We start from the raw sequence: 16,130 nt of genomic DNA on the forward strand, positions 1-16,130 counted from the left end.
CCTGAATTCAAAAGGACCATATTGACAAAGTGAAAAATGTAATGAAAATGAAATACAGAAATATCTCATTTACATAAGTATTCACACCCCTGAGTCAATACATGTTAGAATCACCTTTGGCTGTGAGTCTTTCTGCGTAAGTTTCTAAGAACTTTGCACAACTGGAGTGTACAATATTTGCATATTATTCTTTAAAAATTATTCAAGCTCTGTCACGTTGGTTGTTGATCATTGTGAAATTGTGAGTGATTCCTTGTAAAGTTAGATTTTATGTACTTTTTGATTTTGGATCCCACGACTCAGTTGGGCTCAGTTGGGCTCAGTTGCTGTGAACGCTACTATGTGATCCACATATATATATATATACATATATATATATATATATATATATATATATATATATACATATATTGAAGCAACATCTCAAGACATCAGTCAGGAAGTTAAAGCTTGGTCGCAAATGGGTCTTCCAAATGGACAATGACCCCAAGCATACTTCCAAAGTTGTGGCAAAATGGCTTAAGGACAACAATGTCAACCTATTGAAGTGGCCATCACAAAGCCCTGACCTCAATCCTATAGAAGATTTGTGGGCAGAACTGAAAAAGCATGTGCGAGCAAGGAGCCATACAAACCTGACTCAGTTACACCAGCTCTGTCAGGAGGAATGGGCCAAAATTCACCCAACTTATTGTGGGAAGCTTGTGGAAGGCTACCCGAAACATTTGACCCAAGTTAAACAATTTAAAGGCAACGCTACCAAATACTAATTGAGTGCATGTAAACTTCTGACCCACTGGGAATGTGATGAAAGAAATAAAAGCTGAAATAAATAATTCTCTCTACTATTATTCTGACATTTCACATTCTTAAAATAAAGTGGTGATCCTAACTGACCTAAGACAGGGAATCTTTACTAGGATTAAATTGTGAAAAACTGAGTTTAAATGTATTTGGCTAAGGTGTATTTAAACTTCCGACTTCAACTGTAACTTAATTTATGTCCCCCTAACTGGCAAGAATACCTCTGTTGATCCTACGGCTATTGTATGTAGTAATCATGTGCCTATGAACCAGAGTAAAACTGTTAGCACTGAGGCGGTTGACTGGTTGACTGAATACAAATTGTCGCTACATTTGGGAAAAACTGAATCGATTTTGTTTGAAACAAAACATAGATTGCTTAGGGCTGGCAATATAAAAGTAAACTGTGCAGGCAAGGAAATTGAATCTAAAACAAGTGTATTTTATCTTGGTGTGTCCCTAGATCAGTCCCTTTCTGGAGACCTGACTGCTGCTAAAATTCTTTCTAAAATGGTGAACAAATAGATATCGTAACACTAGAAATTTTAGCATCAAAGTTAAAAAATTCCTTGTCTCTACCTTGATTCAGTGTCATTTTGATTATGCCTGCTCTGCTTGGTATAGTGGGCTATCAAAAAAGCTGAAATTGACAAATAATGTTATCAGGTATATGCTGAATGTCCCCCCTGGGACCCATATAGGGGTACAGGTGTTCCAGGAGGTGGGCTTGTTGCCTTTTTTAATTTGTTTAACTAGGCAAGTCAGTTAAGAACAAAATCTTATTTACAATGACAGTGGGTTAACTGCCTTGTTCAGGGGCAGAACAACAGATTTTTACCTTGTAACTTCGGGGATTCAAACCACCAACCAATGCTCTATCCACTAGGCTACCTGCCTTTGGATTGCAGAGTGGACCAACTTAAACTTAATCATATGTTTGACATCTTAAATGATTGTGCCCCAGGTTATATGAAAAAACACATTTATATGGTCTATAACCAACATAGTTTGTATTTGTATTTATTATGATCCCCATTAGCTGCTGCCAAGGCAGTTATGCAATTTTTAAATCATTGCAACACATTCATTACAGAATTCACAACACACTAAGTGTGTGCCCTCAGGCCCATACTCCACTACCACATATCTATAATGCAAAATCCATGTGTACGTGTGTGTATACTGTGTATGTTATCATATGTGTTCATGCATGTGTCTGTGCCTATGTTTGTGTTGCTTCACAGTCCCCACTGTTTCATAAGGTGTATTTTTATCTGCTTTTTAAATCTGATTCTACTGCTTGCATCAGTTACCTGATGTGGAATAGAGTTCCATGTAGTCATGTCTCTATGTTGTACTGTGCGCTTCCCATAGTCTGTTCTGGACTTGGGGATTGTGAAGAGACCTCTGGTGGTATGTCTTGTGGGGTATGCATGGGTGTCCGAGCTGGAGGCTAGTATTTTAAACAGACAGCTCGGTACATTCAGCTTGTCAACACTTCTTACAAAAACAAGTAATGATGAAGTCAATCTCTCTTCCACTTTGAGCCTTGAGAGATTGCTATGAATGTAGTTAATGTTAGCTCTCCGTGTACTTTTCAGGGTCAGCCATGCTGCCCTGTTCTGAGCCAACTGCAATTTTCCCAAGTCTCTCTTTGTGGCACGTGACCACACTACTGAACTGTAGTCTAGGTGGGACAAAACCATGGCATGTAGGACCTGGCTTTTAATAGTGTTGTTAAGAAGGCAAGGGCAGTGCTTTAATATGGACAAACTTCTCCCCATCTTAGCTACTGCTGTATCAATATGTTGTGATCATGACAGTTTACAATCCAGGTTTACTCCAAGCAGTTTAGTCACCTCAACTTGCTCAATTTCCACATTATTCATTACGAGATGTAGTCGAGGTTTAGGGTTTAGTGAATGATTTGTCCCAAATACAATGCTTTTAGTTAGGGAAATATTTAGGACTAACTTATTCCTTGCTACCCATTCTGAAACTAACTGCAGCTCTTTGTTAAGTATTGCAGTCATTTCAGTCACTGTAGTAGCTGACGTGTATAGTGTTGAGTCATCCGCATGCATAGACACACCGGCCTTACCCAAAGCCAGTGGCATGTAGTTAGTAAAGATAGAAAAAAGCAAGGGGCCTAAACAGCTACCCTGGGGAATTCCTGATTCTACCTGGATTATGTTTGAGAGGCTTCCATTAAAGAACACACTCTGTGTTCTGTTAGACAAGTAACTCTTTATCCACATTATAGCAGGGGGTGTAAAGCCATAGCACATACGTTTTTCCAGCAGCAGACTATGATTCATAATGTCAAAAGCCGCATGGAAGTCTGACAAAACAGCCCCCACAATCTTTTTATCATCAATTTCTCTCAGTGCTGTGCTTGTTGAATGACCTTCACTATAAGCATGCTGAAAGTCTGTTGTCAATTTGTTTACAGTAAATAGCACTGTATCTGGTCAAACACCATTTTTTTCCAAAAGTTTACTATGGGTTGGTAACAGGCTGATTGTTCGGCTAATTGAGCCAGTAAATCTTGCCAATTAAAAAATGAATGAGCCATCTGATTCAATGAATGATCGAGTTGAGTTTGCTTTTTTACCCAAAACTAAATTTAAGCTGCTCCACAGTGTCACGGATCCCCCCGGTACTGCTGCTCATTCTGTTCACCAGTTCCGGAGGTCGACGTCACCGTCACCAGGGTGTACTGAACTGTGTCATTACGCACACCTGGTTCCAATTCCTCACTGATTGTGTTTGTATAAATGTGCCCTTTGTTTCCCCATTGGGCTGTCGATTATTGTTCCCATGTCCGTTGGTCTTGTGAGTGCCTATGCATTGTCTCAGCCTGTGCTGCGTGTTTTGTGCATTGTGTATTACGGGTCTCGTCTTGTGTCGTTCTACGAGGTTTACCCTCGCTCTTTTGTTTGGGTACATCCCAGTGTTTTGTATACGTGTTTGTTTTGGGTGTATTAAAAACCCAGATGATGTGTTCCTGCGCCTGTCTCCAAATCCTTTATATCAGCGTGACAGAATAATCGACAATTAAGGGAGACAGTGGGAATAGTCCGTCCGGCGCCACCGCAACTTCAGCAGCTGCAACTGGGCCATCCGACGTCGCCACAACTGGTCCATCCGACGACGCAACTTCAGCAGATGCAACTGGCCCGTCCGACGCCGCCACAACCGGTCCATCCGACGCCACTGCAACTGGTCCGTCCGACGTCGCCGCAACTTCGGCAGTGGGTCCTGATCGACCCGCACAGCGTTCCTGTGATCGTTGGGGGGGTACTGTCACGGATCCCTCTGGAACTGTTGATTACGCACACCTGGTGCCCATTTTCCAATGATTAGTAATTGTATAAGTGTGCTCTTTGGTTCACCATTGAGCTGTTGATTATTGTTCCAATGTCCGTTGGTCGTGTGAGTACCTGTGCTGTGTTTTGGCTTTCGTGCTATTTTTATTGCGTAGATGATTACGGGTCTCGTCCCGTGTAATAATCATTGTGTGCGCTTGTGTATTTATTCGAGGTACTCCTCGCTTTTTTGTTTGGGTCTCAACCCTGTGTTTTGTATACGTGTTTGTTTGGTCTTCGTCCCTGTGCCTTTACATGGCACGCTGTAACTTGGGTAAAGAAATAAAAAAAACTATTGCGCATTCCTGTGCCTGTCTCCCGACCCTTTATACCAACGTGACACACAGCATTTTACTATAATTCTTTATATCATTCATTTGTTTCATAGTATAGTTTATTTTTCTTTTCTTTAGTCACATGATTTCTCAATTTGCATTACATTTGCCAATCGATTATGCTGCCAGACTTATTTGCCATACCTTTTGCCTCATCCCACTCATGCATAAAACTGTCCAATTCCTCATCAATCCAAGGGGATTTAACAGTTTTTACAGTCAGTTTCTTAATGGGTACATGCTTATTAGTAACTGGAATAAGCAATCTCATAAATGTGTCAAGTGCAGCATCTGGTTGCCGCTCATTATACACCACAGACCAGCAAATATGCTTTACAACATCAACATAAGAATCACTACAAAACTTATTGTATGACCTCTTATACACTATATTAGGCCCAGCCTTTGGAACTTTGGTTTTCCTAGATATGGTTACTATATTGGGATCACTACATCCTATGGATTTGAATACTGCTTTAAAGCAAATTTATGCAGCATTAATAAAGATGTGATCAATACATGTTCATGATTTCATTCATGTGCTGTTTGTAACTGTCACGTCCTGACCAGCAGAGGGAGTAGTGGTGTAGTATTTTGGTCAGGACATGGCAGAAGAAGTCTGTATGTGTTGTCTAGTATGTCTGTTTCTGTGTTAGTCTTGTGACTCCTGATCAGGAACAGCTGGGGATCGTTGTTCCTGATTGGGAGTCATATATTTAGGAGTATGTTTGTCACTTGGGTTTGTGGGTGGTTGTGCTAACACTGCTAGTCTTTTGTGTGTAGTAAGCATGTCGTGAGGGCCGTGTTTATTGTTTTCCTGTGTATACTTTGCTTTAATTTATTATTTTTTTTACATTAAAAGATGAGTATCCACATTCCGCCTGCAGTTTGGTCCATTCAACACGGCTTCAACATTTATGACAGTAACTATTCTGGTAGGTTGATTGATAACCTGAACCAGGTTGCAAGCACTGGTTAGTTTGAAGTTTTTTCCTGAGCTTGATGAAAGCCAGTCAATACTTAAATCACCCAGAAAATATACCTCTCTGTTGATTTCACATACATTATCAAGCAAGAGGGGACCCGGAAGAGACGCACACAAAGGTACAGACACACGCATTGGCACACAAGCACTAGCACACACACTCTACACACACGTACATTGTAATATTATTGTATGGTGGTATTATACATTTTGGTGTGTAATAACGTTATATGATGTACTGTTTTATATTTCGTTTTATATGTAATGTAAGTGCGTTAATGTGTTTGGACCACAAGAAGAGTAGCTGCTGCCTTGGCCGATTTAAGTCAAACCTGTAACTAGGCCACTCAGGAACATTCAATGTCATCTTGGTAAGCAACTCCAGTGTATATTTGGACTTGTGCTCCTGCTGAAAGGTGACTCTCTCAGTGTCTGTTGGAAAGAAGCCTGAACCAGGTTTACCTCTAGTATTTTGCCTTTGCTTAGCTCTACTCTGTTTCTTATTATTGTAATAAACTCCTCAGTCGTTGCCAATGACAAGCATACCCATAATACGATGCAGCCACCAACATGCTTAAACATTTCAGGAGTGGTACTCAGTGATGTGTTTGTTGGATTTGCCCTAAACATAATGCTTTCTATTCAGGACTTAAAGTTAATTTCTTTGCCACATTTTGTGCAGTTTTACTTCAGTGCCTTATTGCAAACAGGATGAATGTTTTGGAATATTTGTAATCTATACAGGCTTCCTCCTTTTCACTCTGTCAATTAAGTTAGTATTGTGGAGTAACTACAATGTTGTTGATCCATCCTCAGTTTTCTCTTATCGCAGCCATTAAACTTTGTCATTGTTTTAAAGTCACCATTGGCCTCATGGTGGAATCCTAGAGCTGTTTCCTTCCTCTCTTCTAGTGACTGGGTGTATTGATACACCATCCAAAGTGTAATTAATAACTTCACCATGCTCAAAGAGATAATATTCAATGTCTGCTTTTTTGCAAGGCATTGGAAAACCTCCCTGGTCTTTGTGGTTGAATCTTGTGTTTGAAATTCATTGCGCGACTGAGGGACCTTACAGAGTGGGGTATATGTGGGGTACAGAGATGAGTCATTCAAAAATCATGTTAGACACTATTATTGCATGCAATTTATTATGTGACTTGTTAAGCACATTTTTACTCCTAAACTTATTTAGGTTTGCTTTAACAAAGGGGTTGAGTACTTGACTCAAGACATTTCAGCTTTTCATTTTTAATTATTTTGTAAACATTTCTAATTCCAATTTGACATTATGGAGTATTGTGTGTAGGCCAGTAACACAAAATCTACATTTAATACATTCAGGCTGTAACACAACAAAATGTGGAAAAAGTCAAGGAGTGTGAATACTTTCTGAAGGCACTGTAGGTCACCTACTGTATCAAGGTTCAGGTGGGGCTGATAGCTTGTCATGCTCCCAACACACTGCGCCTACTGTGGTGTTCTGAGCTGTCTTGACTTGCATATCGTATTTAGGATCAAAACAATAATTCAGCGAATGACACAGCCCAGGTATGTTACATACCTAGGGAATAGTCCACAAAATCAACCTTCTGGAATGTAGGAACACTGTGGTGTGCCAGCCTAGAACAACAATATTAGTCACCCTTTACACAGCTTGCTAAATGTGTTAGTAAGTTAAGCAACACCAGAGTTACTCCTGACTGAGTCCAGCACCTTGCCATGTCCTTACACACGGACAGACTGACAGACATTAGCTAGAGCTCATGTCCTCACACACACTAGCAGGGCAGGGCTGCTGCTGGATCAAGCTATAGGCTGTTTAGATAACCATGACAGACTATGGCTCTTTTCATACAGGAACTAGGAACTTTCTGACTGTCATTCACAATGTCAATCTTCACCAGCCTTCATGTGGTCAACATCCATCATAATACTGTGTGTCCAGAAGTTATCATTCTTAGAGTGAGTTTCCACCACCACTCCGACTACAGTATCCACTCCACTAGCTCTAGTCCAGGGCACTATGTGAGGCTTGCTGCCGCTTAAGGCTGTGCCAGCAAGCCACACATAACATCCTGGACTAGAGCTACCATTCCTCCTCCTACCTCCAGCTATCCTCCGGAGCAGCTGTTGCCGGGCAATTATGCGTCCCAGGCGGTATCCGGAGCGACGACGGTGGTGGTCCATCCTTAGGTAGATATCCTGGCTCTCTTGGGTCATACTGCCCAGACAATCCTGGCTGTCCTGACTCATACTGCTGCCCAGACACTCACTGCCTGGTCCCTGGGACTCAGAGTGACTGTCAGACAGATCCCTGTACATGACTACTACTACAGCACTGGCACTGCTAGACTGACAGACACACACACTACACTGGCCCCTGACCGATAAACACACTCTCTCAGACAGGATCCAGCAGCAGAAGGCTTCACGTCCAGGCGCTAGCAGCCCGGTGTGATCTGAAAGGCTGGGGCTCGGAAGGAGAGCTGAGAGGCTAGAGGAGGGGAGGGAGGAGGAGTGCCAGCACAACACTACACCTCTCCAGGTCAGGTGATCAGACAGCAGCCAGTGGCAGATCAGTACTTGGAGTACTGCCCACCTTGCTGAGCTCTATCCAGTGTCTGTCTGTGTGAGAGAGGGAGAGGAACCGACTGAAAGCCTGAACGCTGGTCTGGAGGGAAATATAAATACCAGAAGAAAGCCTGTAAACTGACTGAGGGAGGAGGATATGGGAGGGCTTAGAAAAACAGTATTGTTAGGACCCGTCCTGCCCAAAACAATCCTCCGCTGTAGAGTGTGGATCTGCACACAAGTGCCAAGTAAATTTGTTTTTTACATTTAACCTTTATTTAACTAGGCAAGTCAGTTAAAAACAAATTGTTATTTACAATGACGACCTACAAGTTTACTCAGGAGATGGGAGTCCCTCTACCACGCTGACAAATGGACTCAAGTAAAAGACAGAGGAGAAAGAACACCAAATAACGCACGCAGAGCAGAATTAGGCCAATACCCACTAATTATCATAATCCAAAAAAGAGTCGTTAAATTCTACAACCACCTAAAAGGAAGCGATTCCCAAACCTTCCATAACAAAGCCATCACCTACAGAGAGATGAACCTGGAGAAGAGTCCCCTAAGCAAGCTGGTCCTGGGGCTCTGTTCACAAACACAAACACACCCCACAGAGCCCCTGGACAGCAACACAATTAGACCCAACCAAATTATGAGAAAACAAAAAGATAATTACTTGATACACTGGAAAGAATTAACAAAAAAGCAGCACACTAGAATGCTATTTGAGCCTTAACAGAGAGTACACAGTAGCAGAATACCTGACCACTGTGACTGACCCAAACCTAAAGAAAGCTTTGACTATGTACAGACTCTATGAGCATAGCCTTGCTATTGAGAAAGGCCGCTGTAGGCAGACCTAGCTCTCAAGAGAAGACAGGCTATGTGCACACTGCCCACAAAATGAGGTGGAAACTGAGCTGCACTTCCTAACCTTCTGCCCAATGTATGACCATATTAGACACACATTTCCCTCAGATTACACAGATCCACAAAGAATTCGGAAACAAACCCGATTTTGATAAACTCCCATATCTACTGGGTGAAACACCACAGTGTGCCATCACAGCAGCAAGATGTGTGACCTGTTGCCACAAGAAAAGGGCAACCAGTGAAGAACAAACACCATTGTAAATACAACCCATATTTATGCTTATTTATTTTCCCTTTTGTACTTTAACCATTTGTATATCATTACAACACTGTAACGATGTATAATGTGACATTTGTAATGTCTTTATTCTTTTGGAACTTCTGTGAGTGGAATGTTTTCACTTTTGTATAATTTCTACCTCACTTGCTTTGGCAATGTTAACATATGTTTCCCATGCCAATAAAGCCCCTTGAATTGAATTGAAAGAATGAAGAGAGTGAAAAGAAGGAGAGCGATGAACGAGAGGGAGAATGCTAATCTCTCCTCCCCAAAGTCACCATTCCCCAACAACCCCCTCTCCACCCCCAGGCCCCCGCCCACACCCCTTCTCTAACACCACTCCCAGCCCGTCTCCATTCCCAGTGGGGTTCAACAGGACAGGAAGCCTGTGGCACCTTGTGAAGAAGAAACCATTGAGCCTAAACACCGGGATTATAATGAATCTCAACACTACACAACTGGTTAAAACAGACCCCAATAAGCTTTCCGGTTCATTAAAACAGCCAAGCTACTGCCACAACACTAAAGCCGCTAGAATTTGAGATTGAGATATGATGATAAGATACAGTTGGCAATAGTGAAGTTTAAACTAAATAGTAATAAAAGTAGATCTTGAAACTTGATAACCTTCCAGTAGTGTTGTTGAGTTTGGAACAGGATGGAACAACAGAAGTCATCATTTACATTTAAAACAGAGTCCACATCCTTGCAAACAGAGCAGACCCACCCACTCCCAGTCTCAGCGGGCCACTCTGGTGCTGTCACCCCTCTCAACATACAGCCTGCCTGTGCCCAGCACCACAGGGCTCCACATGGGACTGGCGCTGCTAGAGGGCCCACCACCAAGCTAAACAGTCAAAGGTTGCCTCCCAAATGCAGGAATGGGTAGGTTACTTTCTAAATGTAATCCGTTACAGTTACAAGTTACCTGTCCAAAATTGTCATCAGTAACGTAACTTTTGGATTACCCAAACTCAGTAACGTAATCTGATTACATTCAATTACTTTTAGATTACACTACCGTTCAAAAGTTTGGGGTCACTTAGAAATGTTCTTGTTTTTGAAAGAAAAGCAAATATTTTTGTCCATTAAAATAACATCAAATTGATCAGAAATACAGTGTAGACATTGTTAATGTTGTAAATGACTATTTTAGCTGGAAACTGCAGATTTTTTATGAAATATCTACATAGGCGTACAGATGCCCATTATCAGCAACCATCACTCCTGTGTTCCAATGGCACGTTGTGTTAGCTAATTCAAGTTTATCATTTTAAAAGGCCTATGAATTTAATTGTTTTTATCGGCATTAATTAGATTGAGCAATAAAAGCCCCACTTTTATTCCATAGGCTGGGATCCACACTATGCAGCTGTTGCAAGAGCGCATTTTTCACTGGTTGTCCACTGGTTTCAAAAACAACGATTGATAGGTAGCTTAAACTGATTTGAATTCAACCATTATTGGGTTCAAATACACATTCAGATTTGTGAACAGCCATCCACAACAACCACAATCCGTAAGGCGCAAATAGCTAAATGAGAGAGCAGCAGTGTGATTCACATCAATGTGCTATGTAGATATCAATGATAAGTGATATCCGTATCGCTGTAGACTACACCACTGCTGTCATCCTTACCTCCAAGCGTTTATTCAAGTTGGATAATCTGCCGACAGCAGTCGCACCATTGGAAGACATAGCTTGGACTGTAGCCTACAAAAGCCTATTCTTGCTCTTTTCCCGGTATCCATCAAACCCATTTGGTGTGTCGTCATAGTGGTCTGACTTGTGGTCAGACTCGCTCAGGTGGAACAAACTTAAAGTTCCGCCTTTTTTCAATGCTTTTTTCAATGTCATTGAGAAAACAGTGTCAAAGTTTTTTCTGAATTTAAATTAATCCTTCAAGTAATCATCTAGTTTTTCAAAGGTTATCTGTAATCGGATTACAATACTTTTGCTGGGAGTGTAACGGATTACAGTTACCGTTTTTGAAATCCCTTACATGTAACAGATTACATGTAATCCGTTACTCCCCAACCCTGCCCAAATAGCACCCTATTCCCTATAGTGCTCTGGTCAAAAGTAGTGCACTATATAAAGAATAGGGTGGTGCCATTTGGGATGCAGGCGAACAGCCCCTGTCCCTCTGGCTGGCAGGACCCTCCCTGGGCAACAAAGACTACCATTCACCCATTCACCCACAGCTCCCTTCACTTCAGGGCCCCACAACCCTCTATATGCTTTCATGCACTACCTCTGGCTTTGACTAGCTACCCCCCCACCCCACACACATACACACACACACACACACACACACCAGGAGCTGTTATACTGTGGTACTGTGGATAAACTGTTTGTTCAGATTTGTTCAGGTGGTGCTGTGACAATGTGCAAATGATTTCATGTGTTGACTCTACTGTTAATCACACACACACACACACACACACACACACACACACACACACACACACACACACACACACACACACACACACACACACACACACACACACACAAAGGTTGTTAGTTCATGGAAGTGAGGGGGTGGAGGTCCCTGTCTATGGCTGCACTGCTTTGAGCATTCCTGTAGTCTGAGCTATGTGATGCTAGGTGCTCTGTGGTGCTAGGTGCTACAGAATGTGGTGCTAGCTGCTCTGTGATGCTAGGTGGTCTGTGATGCTAGGTGGTCTGTGGTTATACGTGCTCTGTCGTGCTAGGTACTATGTGGTGCTAGGTGCTCTGTGTCGGGTATTACATGTGGTCCTCTATGTGGTGTGATCCGTGTGTTGGTTGCTACAACAGCTGTAACCCTTATCAAACCTGCCCAAACATGCCATGTCTGCCCTGAAAATAGCCCATAATACATTTGTATTATTTATCCCAACGGGGTAGTAGGGATGGAACCAGGGTTGGAGATAGCATTACTAGGTGGCTGGACCCAGGGTTGGAGATGGTATTACTAGGTGGTTGGAACCAGGGTTGGAGATGGTATTACTAGGTGGTTGGAACCAGGGTTGGAGGTAGCATTACTAGGTGGCTGGACCCAGGGTTGGAGATAGTATTACTAGGTGGTTGAACCCAGGGTTGGAGGTAGTATTACTAGGTGGTTGGACCCAGGGTTGGAGGTAGTATTACTAGGTGGTTGGACCCAGGGTTGGAGGTAGTATTACTAGGTGGTTGGACCCAGGGTTGGAGGTAGTATTACTAGGTGGTTGGACCCAGGGTTGGAGGTAGTATTACTAGGTGGCTGGACCCAGGGTTGGAGGTAGTATTACTAGGTGGCTGGAACCAGGGTTGGAGATAGTATTACTAGGTGGCTGGAACCAGGGTTGGAGGTAGTATTACTAGGTGGTTGGACCCAGGGTTGGAGGTAGTATTACTAGGTGGTTGGACCCAGGGTTGGAGGTAGTATTACTAGGTGGTTGGACCCAGGGTTGGAGGTGGTATTACTAGGTGGTTGGACCCAGGGTTGGAGGTAGTATTACTAGGTGGCTGGACCCAGGGTTGGAGGTAGTATTACTAGGTGGCTGGACCCAGGGTTGGAGGTAGTATTACTAGGTGGCTGGAACCAGGGTTGGAGATAGTATTACTAGGTGGCTGGAACCAGGGTTGGAGATAGCATTACTAGGTGGCTGGAACCAGGGTTGGAGATAGCATTACTAGGTGGCTGGAACCAGGGTTGGAGATAGTATTACTAGGTGGTTGGAACCAGGGTTGGAGATAGCATTACTAGGTGGCTGGAAGCAGGACTGATCAGAGGCAACTGGGTAAAGGTTTAGGCTCTGGTCTGGTTTGAAGTGGGGAGTGACTCAGAGAGAAACGCTGGTAGTCCTGCATGACTCTGGCTTTGGTCTGGCTCCTGTCCTGTGGTAGCTTCAGAACGACTGATGAATTCCACCCCATGATCCAAATAACCAACCTGTTAGACTGGGTATGACACTGGGCTGCAGTAGGAATGTCCTGTTTGATTGTAAGATCTGAAGACATTTCAAAGAGAGAAAGCCCAGGACCAATATGACTGTAGCAGGTGCTTTCACTTTGAGGACAGTCTTGGCTGGGAGTCTCTTATTCACGCCAAGCACATGTTCTCGAGCAGGTGCCAGCTGAAGAGAGGCTCTATCCCTCAATGTCAGCCAGGTCTTCTCATGGAGCTGGATTATAGGACATGTAACTATTGTTTCTGTAATAGATGTCAGAATTACTCCTCAGTGAAAACACAACCTACAGGCATCTCTATGACCAGACCATTTCCAAAGAGGTGCTGTTACTTAATGGTCTCATAAAAATGTAATAGATGTGTTAAAATGATGACTCATTATGACAGTTAAAAGCAATAGAACACCAGCCAGCCAAGTCTAATCGACGCATGCACACACACAGGCCAGACAGTCAGCTGTATCCAGCCCAGCCCATAAACAGCCCTGATTGTTTAGAGTGCTTCTAAACAGACAGCAGGCCAAGGCTAGTAGTAGGTCCAATGGATGGGCTGCCAGATACATGGCACCATGGCATATCACCAGGATACAAATATGGAATAGAATGTTGGATTCATGTGTCAACCTTTCAAACAATGCAGCAACAACAAAGCAACAATGCAGCCACAGGACTCTAAAGGCAGTTAAATCTGAGAGGTGTTTCAGTACTCCACAGCTGAGATGGACTGACAGGGTTTAAACAACATTAAATACACAGAGACTCGACAAACATGTTGCTAAAACAAGACAAAGACAATATTGTGAAGGTTGATCACATGCATTCAGAAAGTGTTCAGACCCTTTGACTTTTTCCACATTTTGTTACGTTACAGCCTTATTCTAAATTTGATTAAATTCTATTTTTTCCTCATCAATCTACACACAAATAAAAAACTAAAATATCACATTTACAAAAGTATTCACACCCTTTACTCAGTAATTTGTTGTAGCACCTTTGGCAGCGAGTTCAGCATTGAGTCTTCTTGGGTATGACGCTACAAGAGTGGCACAACTGTATTTGGGGAGTTTATCCCATTCTTCTCTGCAAATCCTCTCAAGCTCTGTCAGGTTGGATGGGGAGCGTCTGTCACGGCTGTTCGAAGGAGTGGACCAAAATGCAGCGTGTTCGTAGTTCCACATATTTATTAAAAGTGAAACTGAATACAATACACTGAAATACTTGAAAATACAAAAACAAGAATCTGTGATGCAGAGAGGACAACACACTACTCAAAAGACAATAACCCACAAACAACAATGAGAAAAACCCATACTTAAATATGATCTCTAATCAGAGGCAATGAGGATCAGCTGCAGCCAATTAGAGATCAACCCCAATTAATCCCAACATAGAAATAGACAAACTAGAACCTAAACATAGAAATAGAAAACATAGATTAGCCCAAAACACTCCCTGTCATGCCCTGCCCTACTCTACTATAGAAAATGACATCTTACTAGGGTCAGGACGTGACAGTACCCCCCCCCCCCCCCCCAAAGGTGCAGACTCCGAATGCACACAGACAAAAAAAACAACAAAAAAAAAACAACCACAAAACACAAAGGGAGGGTAGGGTGGGTGACTAATGTCTATGGCAGCGGCTCTGGTTCCGGACTTAGTACCCCCACCACCCGCTGATCCCCCCACTTCTGTATGTCCGGAGGAACCAGACCATGGATCATCGCCGGAGGCTTTCGGACCGCCAACCACCGCTGAAGACTCTGGGTTGCAGACCACCGCTGAACGCTCTCGGTTGCAGACCACCGCTGAAGGCTCTGGCCTGAGGAGCGTCGCTGGAGGCTCAGGGCTGAGGAGCGTCGCTGGAGGCTCAGGGCTGAGGAGCGTCGCTGGAGGCTCAGGGCTGAGGAGCGTCGCTGGAGGCTCAGGGCTGAGGAACGTCGCTGGAGGCTCAGGGCCGAGGAGCGTCGCTGGAGGCTCAGGGCTGAGGAGAGTCGCTGGAGGCTCCGGGCTATGGAGGCGCACTGGAGGGAGAGTGCGAGGAGCAGGAATCGGTCTCACCGGACTGGGGAGACGCACTAAGGGCCGAGTGCTCACAGCAGGCACTGGCTGTACCGGGTTATGGCTGCTCACTGGAGGAATAGTGCGAGGAGCAGGAATCGGTCTCACCGGACTGGGGAGACGCATTAAGGGCCGAGTGCTCACAGCATGCACTGGCTGTACCGGGTTATGGCTGCGCACTGGAGGAATAGTGTGAGGAGCAGGAATCGGTCTCACCGGACTGGGGAGACGCACTAAGGGCCGAGTGCTCACAGCAGGCACTGGCTGTACCGGGTTATGGCTGCGCACTGGAGGTCTGCTACATGGGACTGGAATGGGAGGCGCCAGGCTAGTCACACGCACCTCAGGGCGAGTGCGGGGAGCAGGAACAGGACACCCCGGACTGGGCAGGCGCACTGGAGGCCTAATGCGTGGGGCTGGCATAGGAGGCGCCAGACTAGTCACACGCACCTCGGGGCGAGTGCGGGGAGCAGGAACAGGAACAGGACACCCCAGACTGGGCAGGCGCACTGGAGGCCGGGTACGTGGGGCAGGCACAGGATATACTGGGCCGTGGATGCGCACTGGAGATCTCGAGCTTAGAGCTGGCATAACCCGTTCTGGCTGGATGCTCAACCTAGCTCGACTAATGCAGGGCGCGGGCACAGATCGCACCAGCCTGTGAATGCTCACTGGCGATACAGTGCGCATCACCGCATAGCTCAGTGCTTGCCTCGTCACCCGCTCCCCACGGTAAGCACGGGGAGTTCGCTCAGGTCTCCATCCTGACTTAGCAAACCTCCCCGTGTGCCCCCCCGAAAAAAATGTTGGGGGGCTGCCTCTCGCACTTGCCTTTCGGTGCATATAACACCTCGTAGTATCGTCGCTATGCCTTCGCTGCCTCAAGTTACTCCTTCGGTTGGCGATACTCCCC

The 16,130-nt window shown here is 44.3% G+C and overlaps 1 protein-coding gene across 8 annotated transcripts in view; it reads right to left on the reverse strand.

Annotated features, from left to right (window-relative positions):
• Positions 1–16,130, reverse strand: part of LOC115206232 (stAR-related lipid transfer protein 13) — a 114,089-nt gene that overhangs the window by 37,361 nt on the left and 60,598 nt on the right. The window contains exon 1 of one of the 8 annotated variants that reach the window (XM_029772957.1): positions 7,601–7,955. The exons of the other annotated variants lie outside the window; for them this stretch is intronic. Coding sequence (XP_029628817.1) covers positions 7,601–7,817 — 217 coding nt within the window. The 5' untranslated portion in view covers positions 7,818–7,955. Of the gene's footprint in view, positions 1–7,600; positions 7,956–16,130 lie in introns of those variants that run through there. 8 annotated transcript variants of the gene reach the window in all.

Source organism: Salmo trutta, chromosome 13, assembly GCF_901001165.1.
Source record: "Salmo trutta chromosome 13, fSalTru1.1, whole genome shotgun sequence".
Lineage (NCBI taxonomy): Eukaryota > Metazoa > Chordata > Actinopteri > Salmoniformes > Salmonidae > Salmo > Salmo trutta.